The sequence below is a fragment of the Alligator sinensis genome, unplaced genomic scaffold (genome assembly GCF_000455745.1).
Source record: "Alligator sinensis unplaced genomic scaffold, ASM45574v1 scaffold760_1, whole genome shotgun sequence".
Taxonomy (NCBI): Eukaryota; Metazoa; Chordata; order Crocodylia; family Alligatoridae; genus Alligator; species Alligator sinensis.
In genome coordinates, this window is record NW_005841989.1 from 2,234,620 (window position 1) to 2,246,360 (window position 11,741).

Genomic DNA, 11,741 nt, shown 5'->3' on the forward strand with positions numbered 1-11,741 from the left:
CCTCTGAGCCCTAGACTACGTCTCTGCTGGGCCTCCACTCCTTGCTGAATGAAACCAAAAGCATTCCTCTCCCTCCCGGGTGCTGAGAAGTGCGCAGATACCAGCAGCTATTTTAAGTGCTTCTAGACAATTGCTTTGCAATGGCCAGTTGATTCTGTTTGGCTCTTTGCCTCACACCCACGCAAGCACAGAGCAGTGTCCCAGTTTGACACAAGTGTAAAGCGCAGTTGTAGTCAGAACAGCAGTCACAGAGACAGTGGCACAAGGCTGCACATGCCTTGTCTTTCACTGAGCTCAAATCACATGAACTGAGATCACCAGCCAGAAGCACTTCCTAAGGGCCAGTGCTAGAAACGTACCATGGTGTCAGGAAGTTTAGTTGGGTCCTGTCTGCTGCTGACCCAAGAAAGAGTCTGTCCTTGGAAGTGAGCTAAGAACCAGGTTGATGGTGGACAAGGCAAACAGCTCCATCCCTGGCTCCCACAGAGAACATGAAAGAATTGTTTAACCCTGCAGTGATCAGCCTGATCCATTCCCCTGTTGTAGCAATCATGGGTTCCAGTGTAAATTCCTCTAAACTTTAGTGTAAGTGGACATTGAGTGTAAGGTGGATCTGGGTCTCTTGTTGGGCAATCCTTTCCTCTGTGCCTAGACACAACTGCAGCCGGTACAAATAGCATTTTACACTGCCTCTCAAACCTTGAGGGGAGGATTTGCAAAAGCATCTAAGTGACTTAGAAGCACAAGTCCCAGTAGCTTTCAATGGAAACTTTGCTCCCATGTCTCTTACTGGATGAACTTGTAAATTAGCTATCTGATGGCTACAACATGTGCCCTCAGGTACTTGGTGTGCAGAAACAAAGCCAAATGGAGGCTCTTTTGGACAGGATTATTTGAGCAGGACTAATTTCTTGTATTGATTTGCAGGCCTGGTCGTGGAAGGAGAATGTGCTAGAGTCAGGAACCTCTGGGCGCTACACAGTGGAGACCGTCAGCACAGATGAAGGCGTTATCTCAACACTGACCATCAGCAACATTGTCCGAGCTGATTTCCAGACCATTTACAACTGCACTGCCTGGAATAGCTTTGGCTCAGACACTGAAATCATCCGGCTGAAAGAACAAGGTGGGAGCTGCAAACATCACTTAGACACCAGAAGGAACTATTAAGCACTGGTAGTTTGCATCTGGCTAGTCTGTAGGAGCAGGGGGAGTTATTTGAGATACAGGAGACCCTGGGCACATCTACAAGTGGTTACTGCACATTTGTTTTGTACTTGTATAATCAAGTACTAAATAAATGCACAGTAACTGGGGTTACTGCTTAGTAGCACTAGCAAACAAATGCCTTTTTACTGATGCTACTGTGCAGTAGCCTAATAATACCGTGCAGTAGCATATTAGCACTGTTTGTGCTGTGACATGCTACTGTGCAGTATTATTCAGCTACTGAGCAGTTTGTGTCTCATGTAGACACTCCCAATTAGAAGGGCAATGGGGATGCTTGGGAAGGATGATGAGGTGTCCCTCACTGCCAAATGTCCTAGCTTTGGGCTCAGTCCCTGAGGGCCCAGGGGACCTGGGAGAGGAATAGGTAGATGGGAAATGCTCTAGAGCCAAGGCTGCCTGATGTCAATGGGATCTTGTGTGGCTCACACTGGGTTCAATCCTGGAAATTACCTCAATTATCATTGACAACAACGGGAGTTGACTAAGCACCCAGCAAGGCTGAGCCCACTCACGTGGGGCAGAAGCGGGAGGGCGGTGTGAGCTAATTGATGTGTGAGCTGCTCAGGACCCCTTGCTCCACGGCACAAAACACTGGTGTTGCCAAAGGCTGGGGGAGGTGGTGAACTCCAGTAATCGTCCCCAGAGTAGATGGGATCTGAGGCACCAGGACCTGTTGATGTGACATGGTCAGTGATTCCAGCTGGATCTGTGTAATGCAAGCTGACAGCAGCTGTCCTGTCCAGGGGGCATTGGAGTGACTGCCATTATATCTCATTATGCTGCACTATTGTGCCACCCAACGAAATAGGGCATCAGCCTAAGCATGCCAAGCTAGTCTTTGGAGCAGAGTGCCCATTGGATGGCATGCTGCATGCTGGGAGGGCTCAACTGAGGGAACCCATTGCAGCCAGCAAAGGACATGGCAGCACCTGAAAGAAGCTAAGCAGCAACCTGGGGCAGATCCGACACTTCCCTGCAGGATGATCACAGTGCAGGAGGGAGATGTCTCTGTAAAAAATGTTTTTCTCCTGGAGGGACTCCAGTCCTATTCTATTTTATTAAATGCCAGGGCAGGCAGGTGGATTGTTCTCATTAAGCTCTGATTTATAGGCAAGGCTGCCATCCAGATTAAATCAGAGCTAAATGAACCCCTTAAAATTAGCCTTGGGCTTCTTCCAATACAAACAGTCAGTGGTTTTTTCCTGGGTCTTCTGCCAGTCAGAGCTAACACACAACAGTGAGATTGGGTCCCAGGGGATGGGCTGATGGAGCCAATTAAATGATTCCCAGTAGGCAGTGCTACAGGCCTGTTGCTCTGGGTTCCTCAACTCATAACACAGCAGAGAAGTGGGGCTGGACCCCAGTGGCTGTGGGTGACCATGCTGGGTCTCACAATGACACTGGGGTTTTCGCAGGTGGTACGGCATTGGAGCTAGTTCCTAACAGTGGCCCACTGGCAGTGACTCCCAGTGGCAGAGCCAATAGGAAAGTAGACCTAGTGACTGTCCCTACTAGACAATGGAGGTGAACCTATCAGGTGTCGCTACACGACATCAAAGTAATGCTCTGGCAGCAAACTGCAGTGCAGTCCTGGACTGTATCTCTCTGTCCCCGCTGTACTGGAGCCCCAACAGATGCCTCTGTAGGGTGGCAGAGGACACCTGTTTGAGGGGACTTTTGTGCACCATTGCATCTGAACTCAGCAAAGAAATACTGACATGTGCACTTGGGCTCGGCAAGGCTGTGGACACTTGTTTGTTTTCAAACAGGTACGGAAATGAAATCAGGAGCTGGTATGGAAGCAGGTATGGAATCATGAGCTGAAGGTGAATATGTGAATTGCCCCCAGCTGTCACCATTTTTTAGCACTCAGCAGCAGCCTTTTAGCTCCCCATCACTGAAGGAGAGCCAGGGGAGGGCAGGGCAAAGTCCAGAAGGCTATAACCAGCAGCAGGGGGGCAGTGGACAGGGGTGGGCTGGGAGTCAAGGACCCTAGATTCTAGTCCCAATTCTGCTGCTGACCTGCTGTGCAAACCTGGCCAAATCCTACTGCCTCTCAGGGCCTCAGTTGCCCCATCTGTCAAATGGGGCAATAATACTTGGCCACTTTGATAAAACGTGCAAAACCGAGCAATGAAGTGACACAGGTTTAGTTTCAAAATGCAGTGGGAGGGACAGATGACCAGCTCTGATAAGTACTAGGATTATCATGAGAAAACCACCCCAGAGGAAGGAACAGTGAATTTTCAGAGGGAAAAGTCACTCCCAGCCATAGCTGTTTTTCACCTGACTGGGAGAGAAGGCTTAGATGAAGCAGGAGTGGATGTGAAGTTGGCCTCATCCTGGGATCAGGCATTGGTAACTGCATGCTTCATCTCCCCAAGCTACAGCATCTTCTATAAAGCCTGAACTAGGCTTCCTGGGGAACTGGAGTTGCTGACTTGTCAAACTGCAATGCAGAGACCTTTGTCAGCTCAGTGACTGCTGGGCCAACCATTGCTGTACCCAGCTGCCCAACCATCTCATCCAGCCTTTCCCATTGTGAGTGACTGTGTCTGCCATCCCAGGTGAGCCCTTGTCATTGTCTGCAATACATTCCTCATGTACTTCTCCAGCTGCTGGTCACATCACCCATCTTGGACAAAGACACCACCATCAACAGACCCTTACTTGCCTCTGGACCTTGCTCCCTGCTCTCTTGATGCTTTGAACTAGCAGGCATTGGCAATGATGCCCATTCCCACCTCTCCACTGACCACGTTTCTTGTTTCTCTTGAAGGAACAAGCAATCGCAGTCTTCATGATGGCTGCTCTGTGCAGTGATTTGCACATTCTGCATGAGCTTCGCCTAGCATAAGACATTCCCATTCAGATTGCTCACAGAAGTGGGTGACCAAACCTTTCTTCTAATTCCCACTGGATGACTGTGGCTCCTTCCTTATAATTATATTGATCCACCTACAGAGGTGCTCATCTCTTCAACCCATGGCTGTGTCTGTCCAGTCAACCTGCCATCTTCATTAATTGCACACTCAAGCATGCTGCAAGGGCACAGCCACCTCAACTGGAAGCAGCACAGCCACCTTTGCTCAGCAGTTGGGGTGAGCTAATTAGCACTGTGGAGTGACAACACCAATATGCCTGCCTCAAACTAAGTACCTGCCCCTGCAACCATACAGGTGTGGCTACACTGCTTCCAACTTGGGAGGCAGCCTGTCCAGAACACTGCCACATGCTTGAGGGTGCCACTTCTGGGCCAGTCAGTTCACTGTGTGGACACAGCGAGTGGCAAAGCCTGCATAGGGGCAGAAAAGGGGACAGTGTGCACAGGAGAATGCAACAAACATGTCTGTCGTATTTGACAGGCTCTGCTGCAAACTTTGTGCAAGAGGCAAACGCCAACCTCCAACTGAGATAAGTTTCCAAGAGCTCTCAAGGAGGCCCCACTCTGGCTCACTCTCCAAAGCTGCTGCTGGGCCCAGGTTGTCAGAGTGCCAGGCTGTAGCAACGTTCAGGGCTGCATGCCTGGTGTGTTTGAGGAGCTGGAGGCGGCTGTTCCTAATGGGTTTGCTCTGTATTAGCTGCCAGCAGGTCAACCTGGCATCCACTGTCACAGAGCAGATGGGACCTGTCCCAGCGTGCTTGAGAAGTGGCAGAAGAGAAGGCGGAGGCCTTCACAGATGGATGAGGGACTTGCTGTAAACAAAAGAAAGGAGCAGAGCCTGGGAGAAGTCGGCATTTCTAGAGGGAAGGCTCACAAAAGATATTTGCCTGACTACAGCAGGATGCGGCTACTGGCCCAGGAAAAACCAGCAGGCGCTGAGGGGGCAGAGTGCCACTCACAGCCCTGCTGGGAGCAATCTGGAGCACCTGATGAGGCAAGTTACTTGGAAGAGGCAGTGTAAATCCAGGCAGTGAGATTTGCTGACACTGAGATGCTGCAACACTGGGCATCTTAGACAAGCTATAGAGAAATTAGAGATAAGTACTTGTAGCCAATGCAGTTGAAAATGTGGCTCTGAGCCTGGGGATGTAGCCCCTTGGATCTGAACTGACTAAGACAATTCATGGTAGAGAGCTACAGTCCCTGGTGTCAAAGCTACGTGTCTTGATGTCCACAAGACTTGGCTCAGTGTTCTGGGCCAGGATTTCAGAGTAACCAGCAATCAAGTCAGCTCCAAAACTAGTTACCTACAGTTGTGCACTAAATTCAGGAGTGGGCTTTGGGAAAGGTACATGATAAGGTATATGTAACACCCTGGCATGTTACCTTCTAAAGACTGCTTCAGGAGAGATACAAGCCTATAACTGCTACCAGCTAACAGAGGTTTATTGGTTTGGCTCATACAGCCAAGGACAGTGGTGAAAGGCCCGAGCTTGGACCATAATGACAACTCATTCGAGGCGATGCTTATATTCCATTAACTCAGATATAGACAGTGAACCCTACCAGAAATATTTGATAATGCTGCTAACTGATCTTAATTTCTGGTCACTCCCAACTCTTAGTGATGATCTGGAACACAACACTAAGGCCTAGAGTTGGCTGAAGATGTTAACAAACATCTGTTCAAATACTGACAGCAAATATACATATGTGGATTTTTCTTATTGCCCCTTTCTACTCACTTTTCAATGAAATTTGACCAAGATTTAGATTTCATAGACATTAGGGCTGGAAGGGACCTCGGAAGATCATCGAGTCCAGCCCCCTGCCCAAAGGGCAGGAAGTCAGCTGGGGTCATAGGATCCCAGCAAGATAAGCATCCAGTTTGCTCTTGAAGGTGTTCAATGTAGGCGCTTGAACCACCTCCGGGGGCAGGCTGTTCCAGACCTTGGGGGCTCGGACAGTAAAGAAATTCTTCCTTCTGTCCAGCCTGAAACGGTCTTGTAGTAGTTTATGACCGTTCGACCTAGTCGTCATCCCTTGGGGCGCTCTGGTGAACTAACGTTCCCCCAGATACTGGGGGTTAGGGTTAGGGTTGTATTAATGGGAGTGTTACTTGCAGATCAAGAGAGGTGATTCTTCTATTCTGTTCACCATTGGTGAGACCTTCCTTAGAGCACTGTGTCCAGTTTTGAGCCCCACACTTTAAGAAGGATGTGGACAGGTTAGAAAGAATCCAGTGGAGAGTGACAAATATGATTAGAGGCCTGGGAAGCTTGCCTTATGAGGAAAGGCTAAAAGAACTAGGGTTATTTCATCTGGAGAAGACTAAGGGAAGATCTGGCAACAGTCTTTCAATACCTGAAGCTTAGTTATGAGGAGAATGGAGATGGGCTTTTTTCTGTGACTGTAAGGGACAGGATTAGGAGCAATGGCCTCAAGCTGCACCAGAGGAAATTTAGATTGTAGATTTGGAAGAACTTCCAGAATATGAGGGTGATCAAGCATTGCAACAGGCTGCCCAGAGAAGTTGTGCAATCTCCAACCCTGGAAATTTTCAAGAGCTTGTTGGACAGACACTTGGTCAGGATGGGTTAGTAAAGGATGATCCTGCCTTGAGCAGGTGGATGGACTAAAGTGACCTGGTGAGGTCCGTTCCAGCCTTACTTTCCTGTGCTCCTATGATCCTAAGATTTCATAGGCAAAACCATCTGTCAGCAGTGCTCTGAACACTTGTATGAACGTGCATTAAGATGAGGATACCTGCAAAATATGTTCACATGACCACTATGAGAGATCTTTGAGGATTTTCATAGATTCATATACGTTTGGGTCAGAAGGGACCTCAACAGATCATCAAGTCCGACCCCCTGCCTGGCAGGAAAGACCGCTGGGTCAGATGACCCCAGCCAGACGCCTATCCAGCCTTCTCTTAAAGACCCCCAAGGTAGGGGAGAGCACCACCGCCCTTGGAAGCCCACTCCAAATTTTGGCCACTCTTACTGTGAAGGGTGGTCACTCATCAAACTGGGGCACAGAATGAGTATCACATTTACCAAGGGACCAGAATTTTTTTCTCTGTGGGCATTTCTGTATCCCCTACTGCCACACAATCTCAGTGCCCAGGAACACACGTGCACAGACTCTGGAAACAGTGCCCACAATGGGATTTGATGCTCAGTCCCACGATCGTGCCTCCTGCCATGCACAAGTGGTGTGGCAAGAAGCATGATTGTAGGGATTGCACATCTGATCCCACCATGCCTTTACTTACCCGTCTGCCAGGATCCATAGTGATGGCACCAGAGGGCTTTGCGCTACTTGCAGGTGGTTTAGTGCTTGTCCACATGAGAAGGTGGCAATAGTTAGGTCCGGTGTGTATTTAAACCAATGAATGATGTAGTTAATTAACTCTATTTAACTACAACAGTGCAAACCCAAATCAGGCGTTCTAATTTGGGTGTCAGAGCAGCTTATATTGCTTTAGATGAGGTCTGTTAGGAATAGGCTTTAGTTAAACCAAAGTAAGCCGCTCTGGAGCCAAAATCACAGTGTAGATTGCAATGGTTTATCTCAGTGGTTTTCAACCTTTTTAGATTTGAGGCACCTATCAGTAGATTCAAGGCCTCTCTCAAAAATGGCTGCTTTTAGTTTTCACTCATTTTTTAACTATAGAAAAATAGTAGAGCAACTCTTCTGTTGCAAAGAACTCAAAAAGACCCCCAAAGGTCAGGATGTTTTTAACACTATGGATTCCTGCTTGAAAACTCTGGTTTTATCTTGTGAATCATGCTTGCACCCTTAACAGTACTAACATTGTACAGCACTGCACAGCACCCTTGAAAGTACCTCAAGGCATCCCTGGTTGAGAATCACTGGTTCATCTGAATTAGTTCAGCTATATGGTTTACATTAGTCTGCATTTCTCTTACCAGCCGCCTGTTCTTGGGGAGGCTCCATCTGCCTTGAATCACAGCCCAGGCTTCCCTCTAGTTAAACTTTCAATCAGTTCTGGGAGAACCGAATGCTGTGGGTGTAGATGACAAAAGAAAATGGTTTCTGGACCCAGGCCCCAGGCTGGGTTCTCCAAACCAGTCTGCCTCCCCTCGCACAGCATCAGCCTCCGTGATACAACTGCTTCAAACATAGACAATAGGAATTTTCAATGCAGCATCTTCACTTTGTCCTGTGATAATTATGTGCAGTCCTTGAGTGGGGAGAGTAGCTGTAGAGCAGGCACCAAAGGGGTCAAGGTGGGCTCAGAGAAGGGGCTGTCCCAATGACATTGTGGCGTTTCATATATTCATTCTCCTGTACTGATTCCACATCCGATGGGGTGTTATAAGTCAAAGGGACATTTGTTTTCCTAAATGCCAGCTCTTCAGTTCCTGTGAGTGTCCAGCAATAATAACCCCACATTTAGCATGGAGCTGGGAAGTTTGCTGATGATGCCTGAGGCAGGATAGAGCCCAGCTCAGTTTCTGGTAGACAAATCAGCTCCTACATAGCCAACAGATGTAGTGGCCTCTGCCCTGAACTGCATTAGAGTCATTGTGAGTATCCTTAGGGAACAGCAGCTAGGAGGAGATTTCCTAGCTTGACTGTCGTCCATAGCACTCCATGCCCTAGACCAGGGGTGCTCAACCATGGCCCACAGGCAAGATTGAGCACCTGGTTCCACATTATCCAAACCATAGGACTCTGACCAGATCTGGGCTCTATCCTGCCTCAGGCATGGCCATGGTCCTGTATGCTAGATTGCAGCAAGGCAGCACAGGTCCCAAGCCCAGCACACGAGGGCCAGGCAGAAGCAGTGTAGGGTCCCCCAGAGCCTTACCCGAGCCAGGCAGGGACAGCATGAGACCCCTGGAGCCTGAACCCGGCACACAGGGGCTGGGCAGAGACAGCATGGGGTGGCCAGGGGGTGCCTCACCATGGTGGTACAGCCAGCTTGGGGCTTCCAGAGCCTTATCCTGGCCAGGCAGGGGCAGCATGAGACCCCTGAAGCCTGAATCCAGCACACAGGGGCTGGGCAGAGACAGCGTGGGGCAGGTAGGGGGTGCTTCACCATGGCACTGTGGCCAACTCAGGGCTTCCAGGGGGAGGGCAGCAGAACAGGGTCCAATCCCAATGGTGGAGAGTCAGTGCAGGGCCTGGCCTAGCCCACAGACCAGTCTCATGCCATTCAACTATGAGCACCACTGCCCTAGACCAAGCAGAGACAGGGACCAATGGCTGGTGGGCAATTTAGGCCTGGGAGATCTGGCTTCTACTCTGCCACAGACTTCTTGTCTGGCTATGGGCAAATCACTTAAGACCAGTTCCAAGAAAGGGACTTAGGCAAAATGGAGCTGCCTAAATCCAAGTGAGAAATCTGCAGGGATCCTTCCTACTGCCTAAGTGCCTGGGAAGCTGGAGACAGCCGAGTGTTTTAGTAAGGATGTACTTAGGTGCCTCAAGTCCTGGTACTGAACAGGCCCAGAATTGCCTGTCTTCACTAAGCTGAGCATGTTGATGTCTGCCTCTCCTCTAGACCTGCTGGTGAATTCCAAGCTTGGCATATCCCCCACCTATATCCCCTGGTCGGGTAGGCATGCTCAGAGCGCACCCTACACACCCTAGGAGCATTGAGCCTCTTACAAAACACAGCAGCCCTGGGAAGAAAGGGTGGGGGTGTGATCTGCTGATATTTTTCTTTATATAATACCTATGGGCATTTGTCTAGGACACATTGTAGCAGCGTCAAAAAGCCAAAAAAGAATGTTAGAAATGATTAAGAAAGGAACTGAAAACAAAAGAAAGCACATTATGCCTTTCTATCGTACCAAAACGTGCCTGCAACCTGAATATGGTGTGCAGTTCTAGTCATCCCATCTGGAACTAGAACTAGAAAGGTGCAGAAAAGGGCAGAAAAGATGGTCTTGGAGATCAAACAGCTTCCATCAAAGACGAACTGAAAAGTCTCTTTAGCCGGGAAAAGAAATGGCTGAGGGGGGAATGCAATAGAGGTTCATAAAGCAATGAATGATGTGGAAAAAGTGAATAGAGAACTGTTATTTGCCATGTTTCCTAATACAGAAGTAGGTTGCACCTAGTGAAATGAGCAGGCATCAGCTTTAAACCAAACAAAAGTACAGTTAAGATGGGAAGAGAAGGCTGTGGAGGTCATTAGTAGAGCCAGATTCAAAAGAGATTAGACAAACGCATGCAGGACGGGTCCATCTGGGATGTCACCTACTGCTTGGTGATGGAGAGGGTATGGCAAAGGAGGAATCTTTCTACCTTGTTTCTCACGCTCTTCTTTCAAAGCATCTGCTGCATGTCACTGTTGGAGACAGGACGCTGGGCTAGGTGGACCTTTGGTCTGACTCTGTATGGCAGTTCTTTCATCCTACATTCCCATCCAGGACCTTCATGCTCTTCTATCCGTGTATGTACATGCTGTTCTCTCCTGCCCCCCACCTTGTTACTCCAGCCCCCAAGTGCTTCATACTCAGGATTGTGGTCCTGTATGAAGATACCCGTCTTATCTCCCTTTGCTGCTCATCTGGCTTCATTTTGTCCATCTTGGAGACCTCTCCCCTCCACACCTGCCGTATGACTCCTGTTGACTTCTGTTGGAATTATAACATATGCCTCAAGGGTTCCTGCAAAGGATGACAGGCTTGATGAGCAGTGGGAAAAGGCAGGAGAAACTATTTGGATGTAAAACAGGCAGAGGCAGTGAAGGATGGCTGCTGGGTTCGTTCATTTACATATGCTTTACAGCCACCTTTTCCAGCACATTCCCTCGCAGCTGAGCTATTACCTTAGGCAGCATGGCCCAATACTAAGTGTACAATTCTCCTGTATACTACCCAGCCTGGCTCTGTAACCTTTTCCTTAGCCAGCTCTGATTCCATTTCTCTTTTCTTAATAATATTAATATTAACACTCTGCCCTTCCACTGCACTTTTCATCCCAAGCCCTTTGGACACAGTCCCTTCATGAAACTGCACAACACTTTTTGTAGGTAGGTATTAGCCCCCAGATGGCAGACAGGGAAACTGAGGCACAGAGAGACAAATGGGTCCGCTCACGATTGCACAGAGGAATCAGTGGCAGAGTTGGGCTAGAGCCAAGGATCTGCGGGTTTCGGACCCCGCTCCAACGACCCTTCAGGCAGGAGCACCGTATAGGTTCCAGAGGAAGCCCTGCCACGTCAGTCCTCACCCTAGGCTAGCATAGCTGAATTATCCAGGTACCAGTAAAGCAAACCATTCCTGTTCATGCGTGTCCTTTCTGACACCCTGTCCTCCCCAGGACACTCAAGTTACCATCAACTTCATCTGTGTGCCCTATGCATCGTCCACACAGAGTTCATAATGAACTGTGTTTTGTTGGGTGGGGAGGTTCTTACTGGCTATGGGTACGAGGCCTAGGAAGTCTGCTGAGCCATCTGACTGCCCCAGTGAAACTCCACCAGGATTCATCGTCCTCACCTACAAGTGAGCGTTTTGGCAGCTGGCACAGCTAGAGAGGGCAGGGGAAGCAGCGCCCAGACACTTCTGCACTTCATTCGCACTCTTGTTCCCTTTGCAGAGTCGGTGCCGATGGCGGTGATCATAGGCGTGGCTGTGGGGGC

The 11,741-nt window shown here is 49.1% G+C and overlaps 1 protein-coding gene across 1 annotated transcript in view; it reads left to right on the forward strand.

Moving 5' to 3' along the window:
• Window positions 1-11,741, forward strand: part of KIRREL3 (kirre like nephrin family adhesion molecule 3) — a 357,023-nt gene that overhangs the window by 304,597 nt on the left and 40,685 nt on the right. The window contains 3 exon segments of the mRNA XM_006021359.1: window positions 928-1,126; window positions 3,000-3,035; window positions 11,699-11,741. The exon segment at window positions 11,699-11,741 is cut by the window's right edge and continues 1 nt beyond it. Of these exon segments, the coding sequence (XP_006021421.1) occupies window positions 928-1,126; window positions 3,000-3,035; window positions 11,699-11,741 (278 nt within the window).